General features: G+C 36.3%; 1 protein-coding gene across 5 annotated transcripts in view; it reads left to right on the top strand.

Moving 5' to 3' along the window:
* The first annotated feature begins 1,636 nt into the window (after positions 1 to 1,636).
* Positions 1,637 to 17,274, top strand: part of LOC149425017 (neuronal acetylcholine receptor subunit alpha-7-like) — a 402,913-nt gene continuing 387,275 nt past the window's right edge. For all 5 annotated transcript variants that reach the window (XM_089648468.1, XM_089648467.1, XM_089648485.1 and 2 more), the window contains exon 1: positions 1,637 to 1,812. In XM_089648468.1, the coding sequence (XP_089504594.1) occupies positions 1,758 to 1,812 (55 nt within the window). In that variant the 5' untranslated portion in view covers positions 1,637 to 1,757. The remainder of the gene's footprint in view (positions 1,813 to 17,274) is intronic.

Here is a 17,274-nt window from a genome sequence, read left to right as displayed (position 1 = left end):
CAGTCCTGCCAAGAATGAGCGGAGGGATCGTACCAGCTGCAAGCGAGTCCGGATCTCGGGTCTCGGCGTCCGGATCCCTTGGCCAGCTTCCGATAGCCCCTCGAAAAATGTATTGGGATTGAGGGGGAAAGAACCCAAAATCCCTAGTGATTTAAGTGAGCATAGTGTCACCAGAGGGAGGGCGGAAAGGCTCCGGTCTCCTGCAGTCGATCTTCAGGCCCGCTCTTGGAGACGTGGGAGGCGCAGGTGGGTTATGCAGCAGCCGCTTTGGGAGTATCTCCTCGGTTGATGCCGAGACTTGGTCTAGTTCAACCCTTTAATGGGGTGAGGAACAATACAAAATAAGAAGATGAGTTCAGTTCCAGATCCATGTAATACAGCAAGTCCAAATACAGCGAAACATAAATGGAACAATACAAAATAAATTTGATGCAAGTAAATACTACTACTATAAGAAAAACGCATCTGTTTCGATATATTTTAGCATGATTTGATTTTTTTGATCTCTTCAATGATTGTCTGTACCGAATTGTATATTTTAGGAGAAATAAACAAAATATACGAAACTACGAAAAAAAATGAAACAATTTATACGAAACGAAACTGTTTACCTAGTTGAATTATTTTTCTTACGGAGTCTCCAATAAATCATGTTTTATGCGACTGAAATATTTTTAAATATCCCAATGTCCGACTATATTTCCATATGTTGGCTGACCTACTCGTATATGCGAGTAAAACCTTTTACGTCCCGAGAGAAATTCTTTTCGCGAATAAATACCTTTTATCATGAAATCGAGTTAAAAAATGTTACTCGGAATTTTGTGCAGTGGATTCTTCAGGTCGTATTTACGGATTGCACTGAAGTGCATAAAGTAACATGGAAGCGTTAATACATGTTTATGCCTGGGGATATTTTCGTGGATATCTGAAATGGTTTAAAGAGCTGAAGATACACTTCGTGTCCTAGAAAGAGATCATCATTCAGAATCGAAATAGTACTTAAAATGTTTTTAAATTTGCTTATTGACTCAATACTTACAGTGACCGGATGTGTCATCTAAATGACACTTAAAAACACTTGTAAAAAGGAACATACAGTCACAAAAAGCGTTACAACAAAAACTAGGTTAAATAGGTTACGTTCTTGAAGTTAACATGTTAGATTTCTTCATCGATTTTAATGATTTTATTTCACTTTTTAAAGGTGTGTTCAATTGTCGTTTTCATGAATTATCATAGAACTGTCGATAGTCATTTAATTTATCTGATATAATTTCGGAGGCATTCTTGAATGGTGAATTTATATCGTTTGTGAAGGGATGCATTAGTCTTGGTGATTCTTGTAATCTATCGTATAAAAAATAAGAAAATTGGTTGGAGGTAGTTTTAGTTAGGATTCGCGTGCACGCCTGGCTGGGGTGAAGGACTCATTTCCAAGCTCTGGCGGATGACGGTTGGTCAGAGAGGCTGTAGGCAGCAAGCAGCAGCAGTACACCTGTGGGGGGCAGCCCGGGGGCGGGAGCAGAATGACTAGCGGGGAGCCCGGGGGATAGGAGACGGGCAGGGGAGAAGCGCAAGCGCGGCCCGGGCGAGGCGCGCGCCGTGTCAGACGCCGTCAGCCGCCGCCGGCAGTCACACGTGTGCCGCGAGCCGCCCCACTGCGAGTGAGTGTAGTGCCATGAGTGCGGCGCCCGCCCCGTGAGTCCCGCCTTATGACGGACCAGTCCGGGGGGCCGGCCCGCCGATAGCGGAGGATGGCTGTCAGGCTACTGGTGCTGCTGACGCTCGCACTCCTGCTGCTCGCCAGAGGTCAGAAAACCCCTCAATCCAACAACACAAACAAACAAACAACCACCTTCACTGCAATCAACATGAAAAAAATAGATTAAAAATATCAAAAAATATATTTAAAAAAAGCGAAATTTTTTTCACTCTCCTGAAACTCAAGACTCTATAATTTCAGTGGTGTACAAACAGTACAGCGTGGAACCTTTTCACAGCCCTTTAAAATGTAATTATTTAATTCTGCACATATCTAACATCTTTAGATGTGTATTATTCAATTGAGAGCATTAAGTAACGAATAATACGTCCTGCCTAATAGTGCGGATGTTATTTTGATCAGACAAGTGTCGTAAAAAGAAACTGTTGAATGTCGTGCGACAACTGTTGCCGAGCCTGTTCACGCGAGAGCGGCGAGGGGGCAAAAACTGTTTACGTACACATCGCAGCGTGCATGCTGGGTTACATACACACACACGGAGTTAATAATTTGCGACAATTTGTTTTTCACATTTGAATTTGTTACACACAGCAAAATTAACTTGATTACAGTGAAGGTAAAGCTAAAGCCATATATCTTCCAAATTAACCCTCACTTTGTTTTCCTGAAATGCACGCACTGAAATGTAATGAAATTTTAATGATATTATGAAAATCGATTAGGTTTTTGCTTTAAATTTAAACACAGGTTTTTGTCCATTCATGTCATAAAAATTGCGGTGCGCATGTGTAGGACGTTTGAGATGAGCCCACGCAGCCTTTGAACTGTGTCAATTCATAATTGGTACGGCAGGTCCTCTAGGAGTGCTCTGTGTAAATATTTAAATTATATTTCTTCAGGTCCACCGTTTCGCCTAGTTTGATCCATATTTAAGTTCTGAAAATCTCATCAGCTTCGGTAAAACTACAAAAAAATACTAATATCATCGTAAAAAAATAGAAAAATAAACTAGCATTGTCTCATCTCTTATACTATTCTATATTCAACCCACCGTAGGTGAATTTGTCTGAAATTCTTCCGCTTGATTAGTCGATTGGCTGAATTGCGTACGCAGCTTTGAATACCGATGATTGGATAGGGGGTAGTAACTACGGAGATTGATTAGTATTTATAAAATACCCATTGATTTTCTGGAACGACACTAGTAAATTACACTTTTACTCTTAAAATGAGGGATAAAATAATAGCGACATATCTTTGATGACCATAACAAAGGGATACTTATTAAAATACAAATAATTTGAAATTGTACTCATTTCTTATTATTTGTTTCAATAATATTAAAAGTTTACGAATAAAGTAAAAATTATGTTTAATAAATAAGGGCTCGAAACTAATAAACTTTTAAAACCATGTTAATTCATGGTCAATGGTAAAATTACAATAAATAAACTTTGTTTCACTTATTAATTTTTGACCGGATTAGTTTCATCTTACTGTGTGCATTTTCAGATCAGTTTAAAGATGACAGTAATAGGAAAATCTCTTCCAATATGAAATTATTATAAGTTATGATCACTTGTTTAGTTTAACATTTTTGGATTTTACATGAACGTGAGATGATTTGTGTGTGGAAATGTTTTTTTGTAAAAACGTAAACGAAATCATTGAAACAGGTAAGTAACCAAAAGAAGGTTGTTGTGTCCCATAGGAAATCATCCAAACAGAAAATGTGCAGAAAACAATCGTATATCAAAAATTATGAATACCAAGTTACAGCATGTTTATAAAACTTGAAAAATAAGACATAACAGTTCACATTGCGCAGTCACAGGTAATGAAAAAAATGTTAGAAATAAACTACCGATTTATTGTTAAGATCATTATTTAATATATAATATATTATTTACGTAGGTTTATGTATAATATATGTGACATTTCGTTTGTTGCACATCTTTCATATTTTGATTCTCCCCTTCGTGGTAGAATAGAAACATTTAACAGAAAATCAGTATTACCATTAATTGTTGAAAATATTCTACGTTTTTCATATCATTGTAGATAAAGCTATTGTCGGTTTGGTAGCTTTATTACGTTTTCTTAAGTTTTCAAAATTCTGCAGAAGCTCGAAACCACACGGCTGAGTAAATGTATTGATCCTCGTCAAATTCTCAGAAATCTCCAAGGATAATAATTAGCAGCACTGTGGCATAATATTTCACAAATGATGAGAATTAATCTTATTAAATATCCGGCAAAAATGTGACTTTAACAGGCACTTAATTGATTCCACAGCCTTTACGAAGCCTAATGGTATTGAAGATATATTAAGATAAATTACTCTTTATTATTTAATCAAGACAGTTAAATACTATGTCTTAACGAATCGCACAGATTAATTATTTATTGAGGGGGTTTCCAAACAACATTTTATTCTATTTTTTCCAAGCGCCTAAACCAATAATTTTCTCGAAAAATACAATATACTTTCCTTAATTACTTGCCAAACTATATAAAAATTATTTGTTAAAAGAATATTCCATACTGTTCGATCGTGCAGCGAGTGTTCAATTAAATCGGGATTTTTTATATTCTCTAAAATTTTTAAGAAGATTTCCGTTCCTTAAAAAAAAATGTTTTTAGAGAGCTTTTGACATCGCAGTCACAAAAATTTTTTTGTACGAACATATTTAGTTATCGTATCATTTTTTAAACACGCGAGAGTTAAAGTTATCGATTTTTTTTAATGATAAACTAATGTTTATAATGTTATAGCACTAATGGTAATACATTTTTATAAGCAATAATTAATCGCCTGTAATATCAATACAAATTGAAAATACCTCCCCAGTAAAAATAAATGCCGCCGACGGAAATCTGTCCCGCGCCTTCTGATGTCCGATCAGACGTTCTGAACCACTGAGCCACGTTGGCTTATTTCCAACCCGCCAAATAATTCAATATGTACTAGTACTGCAATCAATAATTACTGCTTATTATATTTTTCCACCTGTAAACAACCAACTTTTTTACTCGTGAATTATCTTCAATTTATATTGATATTACAGCCGAATAATTATAACTTATAATAATTTATTATAGTTATCGATGTTTAAATTAACCGGTACTTACTTTTAAAGTGTGTAAAAAACATGCACCGATGAATTAAATTAATTTCGGCCAACTATTATAGTATGAGGTTTTAATTATAGTATGAAGTTTTGTTACCAAAAATGAGGAAATAAATTTCCGTGAAAAAACTGTTAGTTTACCAAAAAAAGGAAAATCAATGTTTATTGCAATTTAGTGATTTTAAATAATGATTATATTTTAAATGAAGAGGTGCTGTAATTGATGCTATCAAACAAACCGACCACCATGCTATTTTATCACAAGAGTAGACAATCAAGATTGAAAGCAAAATATCCTTGCGCGCACTCTTTGTTTCATCCCATTCATACACTGACTAATACATAGTCATCTGTTATTCCGACTCTTGACATGACCTGACTCAAGTATTTGATTTACTAGGACGTGCCTACCTGGAGTGTCTCGACTTCATTTTAAATTCGCTTGCGCATCAAGTATTCTCCAGACAATCTTTTCTCTACACGAGTTAAACGAGTATAACTTCTAAGCGTCCCTTTCATTTGGTACTATGAATATTACAGATTAAATTGGCCCAGCGTTATTTATGTATTTATACTGGTTTGTACAGATGGTTAGGTTAAAAACATAGAGCAAGTTGATTCACAGAATTTGAACAATTCATCAAATTTTCAAGTTCTGTGATTGTTATATTCAAGTTCTGATATTATTTCAGTTCTGTGAAACAATTATAACAGAATTTGAATAAAAATTGCACAGAACTTAAAAAAATAGCTCTGAAATATGATTTATGATTGTTCAAATTCTGTGAAAGAACAACAGGTAAAACACATAAAAAACTCACTCAAATGAAAAAAAATTACAAACAGAGGTAAGATATTTAAGAGTCACATGGAGAGATATAAGTAAAGCATAATACAATTAGCTCATTAATAAATTATTTAATATTTTTTAGCAGTAACAGGACATTATTTGTAATGCAAATAGGTTATCGCCAAAAATTTCTATTTTTGCACACTCTGTTCTATGGCGTCTTAAACAATAGGATTTGGGAACATTTATTTTAATATCAGTTTTACCCCACCACGCGTTGCTGTTGCTCAGTCTGTCTCTGCAGATAGAGAAACAATAGAGTGTTTTGTCTTTGTCCAACAGATTTTTTTTTTTATTTTTATATTTACTCCACACAGGAGGCCCTGAAGAAAATAATTTCCCTCAGGGCCTATGTCATCTTTGGGGATGCTGTGTGGAGGGTCTTTTTGTGGAGAGGAAGGAGTGAACATGGGTCTTGAAGAGTCCCATGTTGTAGGAGGGAGGAAACACAGAGGCCGGCAGTTCGTTCCACAGCCGAGCTGTTGAACTTAAGAACGAATCATAGAAGCGACCCGTTCTCATGTGACAAGTGTCAACTGTGTACAAATGTTGGGCGCGCGTTTGGCGTGTATCCCGACTACGCACCGGTGCCGAAGGGATCAATGACGCTAGTTCCTCAGAGCATCTTCCATTGTAATACCGATAGAACAAGGACAGCATACCTACCTGACGCCTGTGCTCTAAAGATTGCAGTCCGCTTGTTAAGATTGGGGAATCTATCAAACGGACCGCCCGTTTCTGCACAGAGTCAAGGGTTTTTTTCAGGTATTTTGGGGCTCCAGACCAGAGATGGCTGCCAAATTCGACAGTAGGGCGCACTTGCGATTTGTACAGGGTGAGCAGTTGTGTACTATTAAAGTATCTGCGGGCCCTGTACAGTACGCCCAGCTTCTGAGAGGCCAACTTTACTCTAGCTTCGATGGAGCCCCCGTACCTGAGCTGGTCACTTATAGTTACACCAAGCATATCAATGGAAGGCCTGTTCGGAAGATTGCTTCCGTTGAAGGAGACTAGATTATCATTTGGATCCCTTTTAGACGTAATCAGACAGGATTGGGTCTTTGAAACATTAAATTCGACGAGATTATTTTTACCCCAGGAGGAAATACTCTCGAGATAACCGTCCATTCTCTGCTTCAAAGCCCTCCGAGCCGTTGGAGTTTGTGTGCCCTTTGGGGGCTTGTCAAACAAAAAGCTATCATGAACTGTACTGTCATCCGCGTAACAATGAATCGGTGCACATGTCAAAAGGTCATTGATGTGCAACAAAAACAAAGTCGGAGACAGAACCGATCCCTGTGGGACGCCAGCATTTATGGAGTGCGAGGAAGAGGTGAAACCGTCAGCAACCGCCTGAATCGACCTATCCCTTAAAAAGTCAGCAATCCACGTACACAGGGATGCGGGAAGTCCGTAAGAATGCAATTTGTTGACAAGTCCTCGGTGCCAGACCCGGTCAAAGGCCTTGGATATGTCTAGTGCGACCGTTTGGGTCTCACCGTGACGTTCCAGGCACCGCCCCCAAACATGCGTCACATACGCGAGAAGATCACCGCACGAGCGGTTCCGCCGGAATCCGTATTGACGGTCGTTGATAATTTTGTTCTTCTCGAGGTATGTGAGCAGTTTGTCGTTGATCACACGTTCCATCACTTTGGACAGAACTGATGTGATCGCTATGGGGCGGTAGTTGGCCGGGTTGGAGCGGTCACCTTTCTTGGGAATAGGGTGAATTACCGCTTTTTTCCAACCAGAGGGCACAGTGCCACACTTCAGGGACATTTTGAAGAGCTTTGTCAAAACTGGAACTATTTCCGCAGCACACCTCTGCAATACCAGGGCAGGTATTCCATCAGGTCCACTAGCTTTGTTAACATCGAGCCCCCGTATGACGTGGAGTACATCCCGATGCCGGATCCTCAGCTTTTTCATATAGAAGCCGCAGTGAGGAACCGACGGCGGAACAGCACCCCCGTCGTCGAGGGTCGAGTTTTCCGCAAACATTTTCCCTAAAAGGTTTGCCTTTTCGGTGGCGGTGTTTGCTAGTGAGCCGTCAGGTCTGGTAAGAGGTGGCAAACTGGGTTTGCAAAAATTTCGACCTATTGAGCCCGCAAGCGACCAGAATGCTCTGCTGCCATGCGGGCAGGCAGCCAGCTTTTTGCTGATCTGCAGGTCGTGTTCGAATTTTGACCTATTGATGATTCTCTTGCATTCCTTTGCCGATTTGTTGTATGCTGATCTGCTTTCGGGCGTTCGAGATGTGTTGTAGGCTCGGTAAGCCGCGTTTTTTCGTCGAACTGCTTCGGAGCATTGTCGACTGAACCACGGCTTTGAGCCCACACCAGTTTTTTTAGTAGTCGATTATATGAAGCCATCCATCGCCGAATTGATGACTTCACCAATCTCCTGGGCACATCTTGAAGGGTCCGAAGTCCGAAAACAAACAGCTGACCACGGAAAAGCATTGAAATGGGCCCGCATACCGAACCAATCTGCTGACCTATAGTGCCACACTTTTCTCCTCAGCCTCTCATTGGTTGGTCTGAGGCTAACGGGGATTGATGTCGTCACTAGGCAGTGGTCAGATGATCCCAGAGGCGCTGTGACGTCAATCTTATAACCGTGTGGCACAGTAGTTAAGAATAGGTCTAACAGATTGGAGCGGTGAGTCTGGACATCAGGAACCCTTGTAGGCTCCTGAACCAATTGCTCTAATCCGTAGCAAATGGCAAAGGATTCCGCCTGTCGGCCAGCCGAGTCCGTTGGGCCTGAGAACTTCAAACATGGTTCGTTATGAACGTTGAAGTCCCCCAGAACAACAAACTCGGCCGAAGGGTAGCGGGGCAAGAGATCATCAATAGTATCGCCCAAATGTTTGAAGAGCTCGGAAGTGTCTGATTCGCTATGGTTCGGTGAGCGGTATAGACATGCGTAGAATCTTGCCGTACTGGCAAGATTGACGCGCACCCACATTACGTCGAATCTGGAGTTTTCCAGACTCAATAGTCGCACACAGTTGACGTCAGCTCGACTATAGAGGCAGACTCCTCCTTTGAGTCGGAATTTGCTTGCGAGGGTAAAGCCCGGGCAGTCCAGATAGGAGGAGTCTGGCGGCTCGGCTATCTGAGTTTCGGATAGGAAAAGAAGATTGGGACGTTGGGACAAAAGATGGTGATGGACGGAATTTAAATTTGTGTGCAGGCCGCGAATGTTGGCAAAATTTACCAACAGTTTTGGCCCGCACCGGGGACGCCTGCTACTCGCCGCTGTAAAGATGTTAAGTTTGTTTTTATGTATATTCATGATTTAAATATATATTTTTTTTTTTTTAAGGGTATGAAGTGAAAGGAAGGTCTGGAATGGAAAGGTGTGAGGGGTGGGTAGGAATATGGGGTTCAGGCTGTCCAGGAGTGATGAGCGTTTGGTTCCAGCCCACCCACTGCGGTGCTAGGCGATAGGCTGGGAGAGTCCGGCTGGAGAGGGCATCCAATGCGCCCCAAACGCTGCTGCTGGGTCCCCTCCGGTCACGAACCGGCACAACAGCAGTGGCGGGGTTTTTTCACTCGCTGATGGGGCAGCCCACCCTTAGTCGTGAGCCTGAGGGTCGGGCCCCTGTACTATCGAGCGGCCCGGACAGCGGTAACCGGTTGTAAAGGGTCTCCCTCAACCAGCATCTCCCAACCGGCCCGCCACGCAGAAGGTGGGCCGACGCACCCGCCACCAAGACCTGGGCAAACCTTAACCCATGAACCCGGGCACCCCTGCTAAGTCACCAAACGTAGCGAACCACTTGGGGTGACCTGTGGCAGAGGTGTTGGTCATCCAATAAATGGTTCCCAGGGCGGCGGTACCCATTCCCGCCTACCAAATTGATAGATGGCGCTGTTTGAAAAAAAACATGTTTTTACCTGCCACAGGTGACATCTATATAATATTTGAATGAATATAAAAAAAACACAAGCGTATTTGAATGCAACTTTGTGTCAAAAAATCAAAGCAATTGGTGAAGAACTTTCGGAGAACTTTAAACATTTACATTTTTATTTATGTATATAAGATTGCTAAGACATAATTTACTATCGAGATGACAGTGAATTATTTTATATAAACATATTGCATTAAAATATACTCATTCGTATGAAGATATTATAATTAATGAATTTATCACACACAGGAGGGAAAGGACGAAATGTTATGTTGTAACTTATAATAATTGAGTTTGAAATGGTTTCTCATCTAATCGCGAAATAATAACCGTTATCTTGTCTTACTGCTAAGCGGTTGGATATCTACTACTATAGAATTGGTACCATTTTAGTCATGTAGAATGTAAAGACCTTCCGCCCTTGTTTAATGTATGCTACCCTCGCATATGACCTGATAATGACGTACTTTACGCCCGCGTTTATGATTTTACAAATAATAATAGGCCATACAAAAGTACATGATGTATTTTGGTGAGTAAATTGTGATAATATGAAAATTATATATGAATTTCCCAAGTAAACACAATACATAATTAACCAATAATTCACGCTATGTTGTTTGCCTATAAGCCAGGAGCCCTTGTCCAACAAAAATAATTAAATTATTCATTATGTTTTGCCAGTTGTTCAATGAAAGGAATTTTGCAATTTGAATATAAAACAAGTTTTATTTAATTTTTTAACGTAATATAATTATAAAATTATGATTTGGTTATGTCTTTGGAATAACTAAGTTACTTCGCTTCATTTAATTTATAGTTAAAGTTTATATTCTATTCAATTTTGAAGAAGCAAAAGAAAGATGAAATAATTTATTTTAGAATCTTGTTCATCAAACTAATTATTTGCCATTGTGATGAATATTCCCTAATAAGATCTAAAGTAATATTTTTAAACAGAGTGAGAAAAGTTTTATTTAAAGAATTCACGACTTGAATATAATTTTTAAAATACAATCATTTACCATCATATATTTTTAGCACAATATGAAAAAATCAGATGGCGAACTGTCAAGGAAACGGAAGCTGTTTAATTAATTCCCAGTCGCGGGAAATGGATCTCATTTCAAGGAAGTAAATTCTGGGAAATTTCCTCCTTTGACTGTTAATCTTCTATCCACCAATAGCAACTAGCCAACTAGGAAACCCAGCCATAAGATATTCTCAAATTATCATAAAGCTTACCGATTGTTCTCAATAATCCAATTAAACCTGGATGCCTTATAAAAAGTGCCGTGGTATGGAAGCGGTTGGAACAAATCATGTTGCAGATGAATGTGGTTTGAACTCATCACATAAGTAGACGATTAAAATGATAAAAAAACAAACCATCATAATAATAATATGCACTTCACAATATTTATTGTCTTTTTTTGAATTTTTTACGTGTCTCGCTGAAACTCGTTAACGAAAAACTCTAGGTCATATTATTTTATACAAAACTAGATTAATACACATTTTTGTTCAGTGCTTCACTTGCACCATATATTTTCCGTTGAAAATAACGATGTAAAAACGAACAAATAAAATAAATTATGAAAACGTAACTGTAAATATTTTTTTTACAAATTATATAAAATTACAAAGACAAATTGAAATGAGACAAAAAACGCTTTTCTTTATCAAAAATTGTTAAAAAAAAACCTTTGTGTACTGGCAGATGAAATAATACAACAAAATAATCCTCCAGTGTCATTTTATCCCCCAGTGTCAAATCATCCCCCAGTGTCGTCAAATCATTTCCCAGTGTAAAATCTTGATGTATATGTTGTAACAGCAAATTTTTTCACATAATCTTACTTATTTTGTTTCACCTCAACCCATTTCACCCAAAATCTAACAATATTCAAAAAAATAAAAATCCGGAATATGAATTTAGTTAATGAAAATACATTCTAACAATATACATATCACTATAAATCTCGCAGTCCTTTACCAATACACATATACCTATAAAGTTCGTAGTCTTTTGAACCTAAGTAAAAACCAATTATAATTTTTATCCGTAGAAAATAGTTAAATGGTCAAAATACACCATAGGACAACAAACAAACTTTGTAACACAAAGGAAATCAGGTTAAGCTCAGCGTGTATTATGTTTCAACGTCAAAAATACAACAAAGGCGGCTTAAAAAACATAAAGAACAAAACAATCCCAAATGCAATGCAAATGAAGTCAACACCGACAAATATAAGAAAGTAATGTTTAGTTTTGATTTAATTTTTTTTTCATTCGATCATTAAGTCTAAATGTAAGAAAATAAATTTAAAAAATAAGTAATTACTCGTCAATAATAATGGAAAAAGATTTTTTTTTCCAACCCTGTATATTTGTGAAATTAAAGTGTAGTGTGTTCACAAAATTTAAATTTAAATATTGTGAACGTTAAAACTTTTTTCCCGCTATGTAAATTATACGTTTGCAATGTTCACGGAACAAACTTTTATACAAAGTCACTTCAATTTATAAGTCCACAAAATAATCATAATAAAAATTGAATCATAAATCAGATATTCATTGGCTTGACGTTTGGAATAAAACATATCCACAAATAACTATTTTCAATATGTGTACGTGTACTGTGTAGGCACTGGATTACTCACAATACACTCAAAGATTTACCCTCTTTTCTTTCTACTAGCTACACAATAGCTTATCGAAAGCTCCGAAAAGCTTCCATCAAAAATATTCTCGTGCTGTAAAGGAAAATTGAAGTCTTTTTGTATCTATGTACTTGGAATTTTGTTTGTACGCACTTTACCTTTTAATACTTATACTTTAAAGTAGTACAAACAGTATTAACATACGTTCTTTATACTGAATGAAAGGATAAAATTATACAAATGTGTTTGGTTTACCTATCATGCTCATGCGTGCGAAAGGCTGTGTAAGTTTTTAAAGGTGGAGAGAAAGCCTACTAGGGCGGGTGCTTAATGAAAGGTCCGGATATTGTCCTTTTAATATCATTACCACTACCTTACTCCAATCCTAAATAATTTATTATTAGAGGACTCGCAAGTGGGGACACTTCAAACGCAGAGACGTGAAATGGTTCATAAATGTAGAAAAGGTTTAGATAAAATTCGTTTGTTTTGGTATCTATCTTGAAAGTCACTATATGAATTAATCAGATAAGATTTGATTTAGCCAAACTCAGTTTTGCTCGAGTTAACTACCAGTTTTTGAAAACTTTATTGATAAAATATTTTTTTTTTAAGATGCTAGTCGCACACGAGCGGTATACTCTCATAATATACGAGTATGTAAGCTTGGCCAGTTTCACCATATATTATTAGAGTATAGTGCTTGTGTGACTAGCATAACTCCACAGGGCGGTTAGTTAGTTAGTGGTCGAGGAGCAAAGCTTTCGATTAGCAATCCCGATGTTACAGGTTCAAATGCGTAAATAAATTATATTATATTAATTTGTGTTGCATTTTATTTAATACTAATATATCGATTGTATACCGAACACATATGTTAAGTGCAATTTGATATTTTAATTTATAAAAATACTCCAGGTTATTGAAAATAAGTAAAGCAACAAAATTAATGCGGATTATTTATATCTTATTATTGTAGACGAAATAAGTCATAGAAATTTGTCACGAAAATCTATTTACAAAGTGAGTTTGATACATGCCTTATAACACATAATTGTTTTTACTTAAAACTGAATTTAATACATGTGTGCGCCAGGCCCTTGACGTATCGTACTTGCGGCACGTTCCAAAACGGAAACTACTGTCAGTATCACCCTATCATGGCTTTAGACGTGTGTAGTGATTAGATCTAAATAGCCAGATGCTTCCCCAATTTTCTCTTCCCCATCTTCTTTCCTTCTCCACTACCTTCCGCCTCACGATATACAACAGTTGGGGATGCCATAGTCTCACTGGCTCTGGATGGTTGCAAGCTTTGAGACTCTTGCGCGGTATCACGTAAAAAATAAATATACGTGGATATTGAAAGCTTCATAGCTCAGAAAAGGTAATGATTTTGTTGACAACGGTTCCGTTGACCAAGCAAATATTCTACATAAAATTTCCGATGAAAGAGTTCTCTGTTTCTTTCATATTATGTTTTGGTCCATCAGTTTTTCAACTTCTTTAGTTAAAATTATAAAAATTGCGTAGTGACACAGTTATATAATTATTTTTAAGAGCCAATGAATATAATAATTCTCAAGATTAATATTAACAACTCATGGAATAAGCAGGTTGAAATCAAATATTCTGCATGTACTTTCTAGTGAAGGTGCTTGCTTGTAGACTCATTTTATGGGTCTTATTTTAAATTTCCATTCATAATATGTAAATGTAATCTATATGTATGACTGCGTTTTTATTTTCAGAACGTATAAAATAATCTTAAATTTGTAAATGTTATTGCATAATGTACACGTATTATACTATCATGTACATGTGATTTGAATGTGAATTTCAAAATGTACCGAAATTTATTATTATACCCAACATTTGTGGGTACGAACTACATTACATTCAAATAAAAATACAGATATTTTACCCGAGTTCCATTTGAATTCTAAATTTGAAAAGTAATTTATGTAAGTTTTTGAGACAGACTAAAAAGGCTCTAGTAAACGAGCAACTCTTTATTACGATTTCTTGCCGACAAGGTACTTCTATCAATATTTTCGAATTGCTGGTCAAGATTGCGCAAGATTGTCGTGTATTGCCTATTCTTGTTGGCGTATTGCATTTGTTGACGGAGAGTTTGCTTGGTTAAACAAACATAAAAATGGCGTCTTTGTTTGCCACCTGCTACCCGCTACCAAAACTATCGTAATTTCAAATGTGATTAATATTTAAATAATTTCGCGAGTTTATACAAGGTTTCCGGGGGTAAAGAGCGCTAATTTTGGGAGTGATGCTACATGATAGTACAAATAAAAAATATGGAATAAAAGTTGGAATTTCTAAAAAACTTGTAAATCTTTTTTAATTCTGCCATCATGTAGAATCAACTCCCGAAGTTAGCGCACTTTACCCCCAGACACCCTGTATAAGATTAGTTAAGTTTTTGCAAAATATCGTTTCCTTAATCTTTACGAGACACGACACTATTGACGGCCAAAACCTTACCTGCAAGACTATTGTTCGGCAATAGGCAATAATGGGCAATATTGTTTGCTCGTCTACCTTGGCTTATTATGAACCCCGTTTTCACAACTGTAAGGTTGTTTTCTTCAGGCTTGAAATAGTGTAAGCAATATAATCATATTTTAGAAGAGAGAGGCGCAAATAAATGAATTCTGAATATTCTTTATGTATTCAAAATGAAATAATTTTCCCGCGCCTGTCAGAAAAATGTGATGCGTAAATTATTACTGTTCAAGCTAGCATGTATTTAAGAACACAAAATATATTTTGCGTGTTGTCTCGCACTCTATCCTGTTAAATAATTTATTGTGTTTTAGAAGTTATCGCAAAAAACATAATTTCGCACGGTACCTTAAGAAAAAATATGATTTCTTTAAAATTTTTCATTTAATTTCCGAAATGATGAGTTCTGGCATAATGCATTTTGTACAGCATTTTGCAGCCAATATTAACTAGGTCTACACAACTAATTTATATCAAAACATTATTTCCATCGTGAAATGTTGCATTCTTCGATACAAAATAAGAGATTTTAAACTTAATTTTTAATTTTTCATTCTGAAATATAGTGTCGAAACGTTTCCTGGCAACTTTATTCAGGGTTTGGTTGTGAACATATAATTGTATTTCGCCTAATATTTCTCTTGGAACACGATTTTTTTTTTTAAATTTCAAATTATTGACCAAGCCTGATAATAAAACAAGTAATTGCATACAAATCACGTGCGGACGATAATAATACTGGGAGTTGCGAGAAAAGTTTAGCAAAACACAAATCTTTGCAGCCAGCAAGTTGCTTAGCATCAATTAGAACGGGATTATCGTGCTCAGTATATTAATTTAACAACATGTTTTCAATATTTAGAATTTCCATAAAAAGTAAACAATTTTAGAAATTATGTTAGAGAGGTGATTGTACTCAAAGGCATTTATTGTTTTCGCTTTAGCTACTAAATGTACACTGAGAAAGATGACTATTGTTTATTTATTAAGAACTTTACAAATTATTGGTAATTTTTGTTAAAAACGTGATTCCGGGCCTTAGTAAATTACGAATAAATATTATCATGGTGTTGAAACACATGTTCTTCAAAATCCGTATATTTTTGCATTGCTACGAAAATTCTTTGTGTCTTCATGATATATCGTCACGAAAAATTGATAAAACATTCTATAATTGATGTTTTATTAAAAAAGCCTGTTAATTTAGGGCAAACATTTCTCTTCGTAGCGTTAGTATTTTCTGCTGTTGTATTCATGTATCTGCATTAATTAATATAGTCTCTAGGACTTTTCTAACAAAGAATCCTCTTTCCAAAGTTATTTACACCCTTGGTCCAACTCCATTTGTGTAGGATTAATTTCATCCCTTCGTTGTTGCTCCTTATCTTTACTGGAGAAAAATATTCCAAATTAAGCGTTAAACGCCTCTTTGCTGTCGTATTTTGTTAATATTTGCTTTATTTTGCGGAGTTTAACAAATTGCTTTCAAAGTTGCAAAAAAATAACGAAGTTAAACTTGTTTAAATGAGTTTTCGACTAAGTCGAACCAAATAAGAAAACATATTCAAGTGTCTGCGGTGCGAAATAAATGTTGTAGCTTTTGGAAATATTACAACTGCGTCGTACGGCTTCGGACTTAAAGAGCCTGCTTGCCTATGACCTATTTATATTCATCCCCGAATTTGAATAGCTTGTTTGTCAATCGCGACGATCGATCTATTCAATTGAGGCAATCAATTTAAGCCAACACGTTCTCCAAATACTTTTGTGAGTTTGGAGTGAAGGTTTTTTTGGTATTGATGTTTTAGATATCTCTATTTACGCAAACTTTTATATAACAGAAATGCTTTGATATTTAAGAGATCAAAAACGGTGCTTTAAATCATGGAAAAAATAAAGTTCTAAGAACTTTAGTGTTTCAATACCGGGTCAGTAATAATTTTAAATGGTTCATTCAATGGTACGACAATTGTTTTTGTATTAAAATAATTACGCTAAGTGTTCCATAAATTTCATTCTATTATATTAAAAAATTCCACCAAGCTCCTATTAGTGATATAGTACCCGCTTGTTTAAATATCGCGACTGCAATGCAAAGTTATATATTATATAAATAATCGTCATTTATAATATAGTTACTTGTTACATATTACAATCTTACCCCAAAAAGGAGATAAACAAAAAAATTCACAAGTAAAATTAAGATATAGATTAAAGACCAAAAAAGGCAGTGTCACAAAAAATAATTTTCTTAAAATAATAAAAAAATACCTGCATGTTAAAAATATCGTACACAACTGGACTAATACTAACATACATATTGCTTAATTTTTAAAACTAACTTACCTTTTTTAATTTAATTTCTTATATTTTATTTTATGTCTTAATATTTCAATTAAATTATTTAAGTATTTTACACAATTTAAAAAAAGACAATTTTATTTTCATCCACTTT

This window comes from Hesperophylax consimilis, chromosome 3 (genome assembly GCF_061612785.1).
Source record: "Hesperophylax consimilis isolate HC1 chromosome 3, BYU_Hcon_1.0, whole genome shotgun sequence".
Lineage (NCBI taxonomy): Eukaryota > Metazoa > Arthropoda > Insecta > Trichoptera > Limnephilidae > Hesperophylax > Hesperophylax consimilis.
This window is presented reverse-complemented; position numbering and strand designations above follow the sequence as displayed.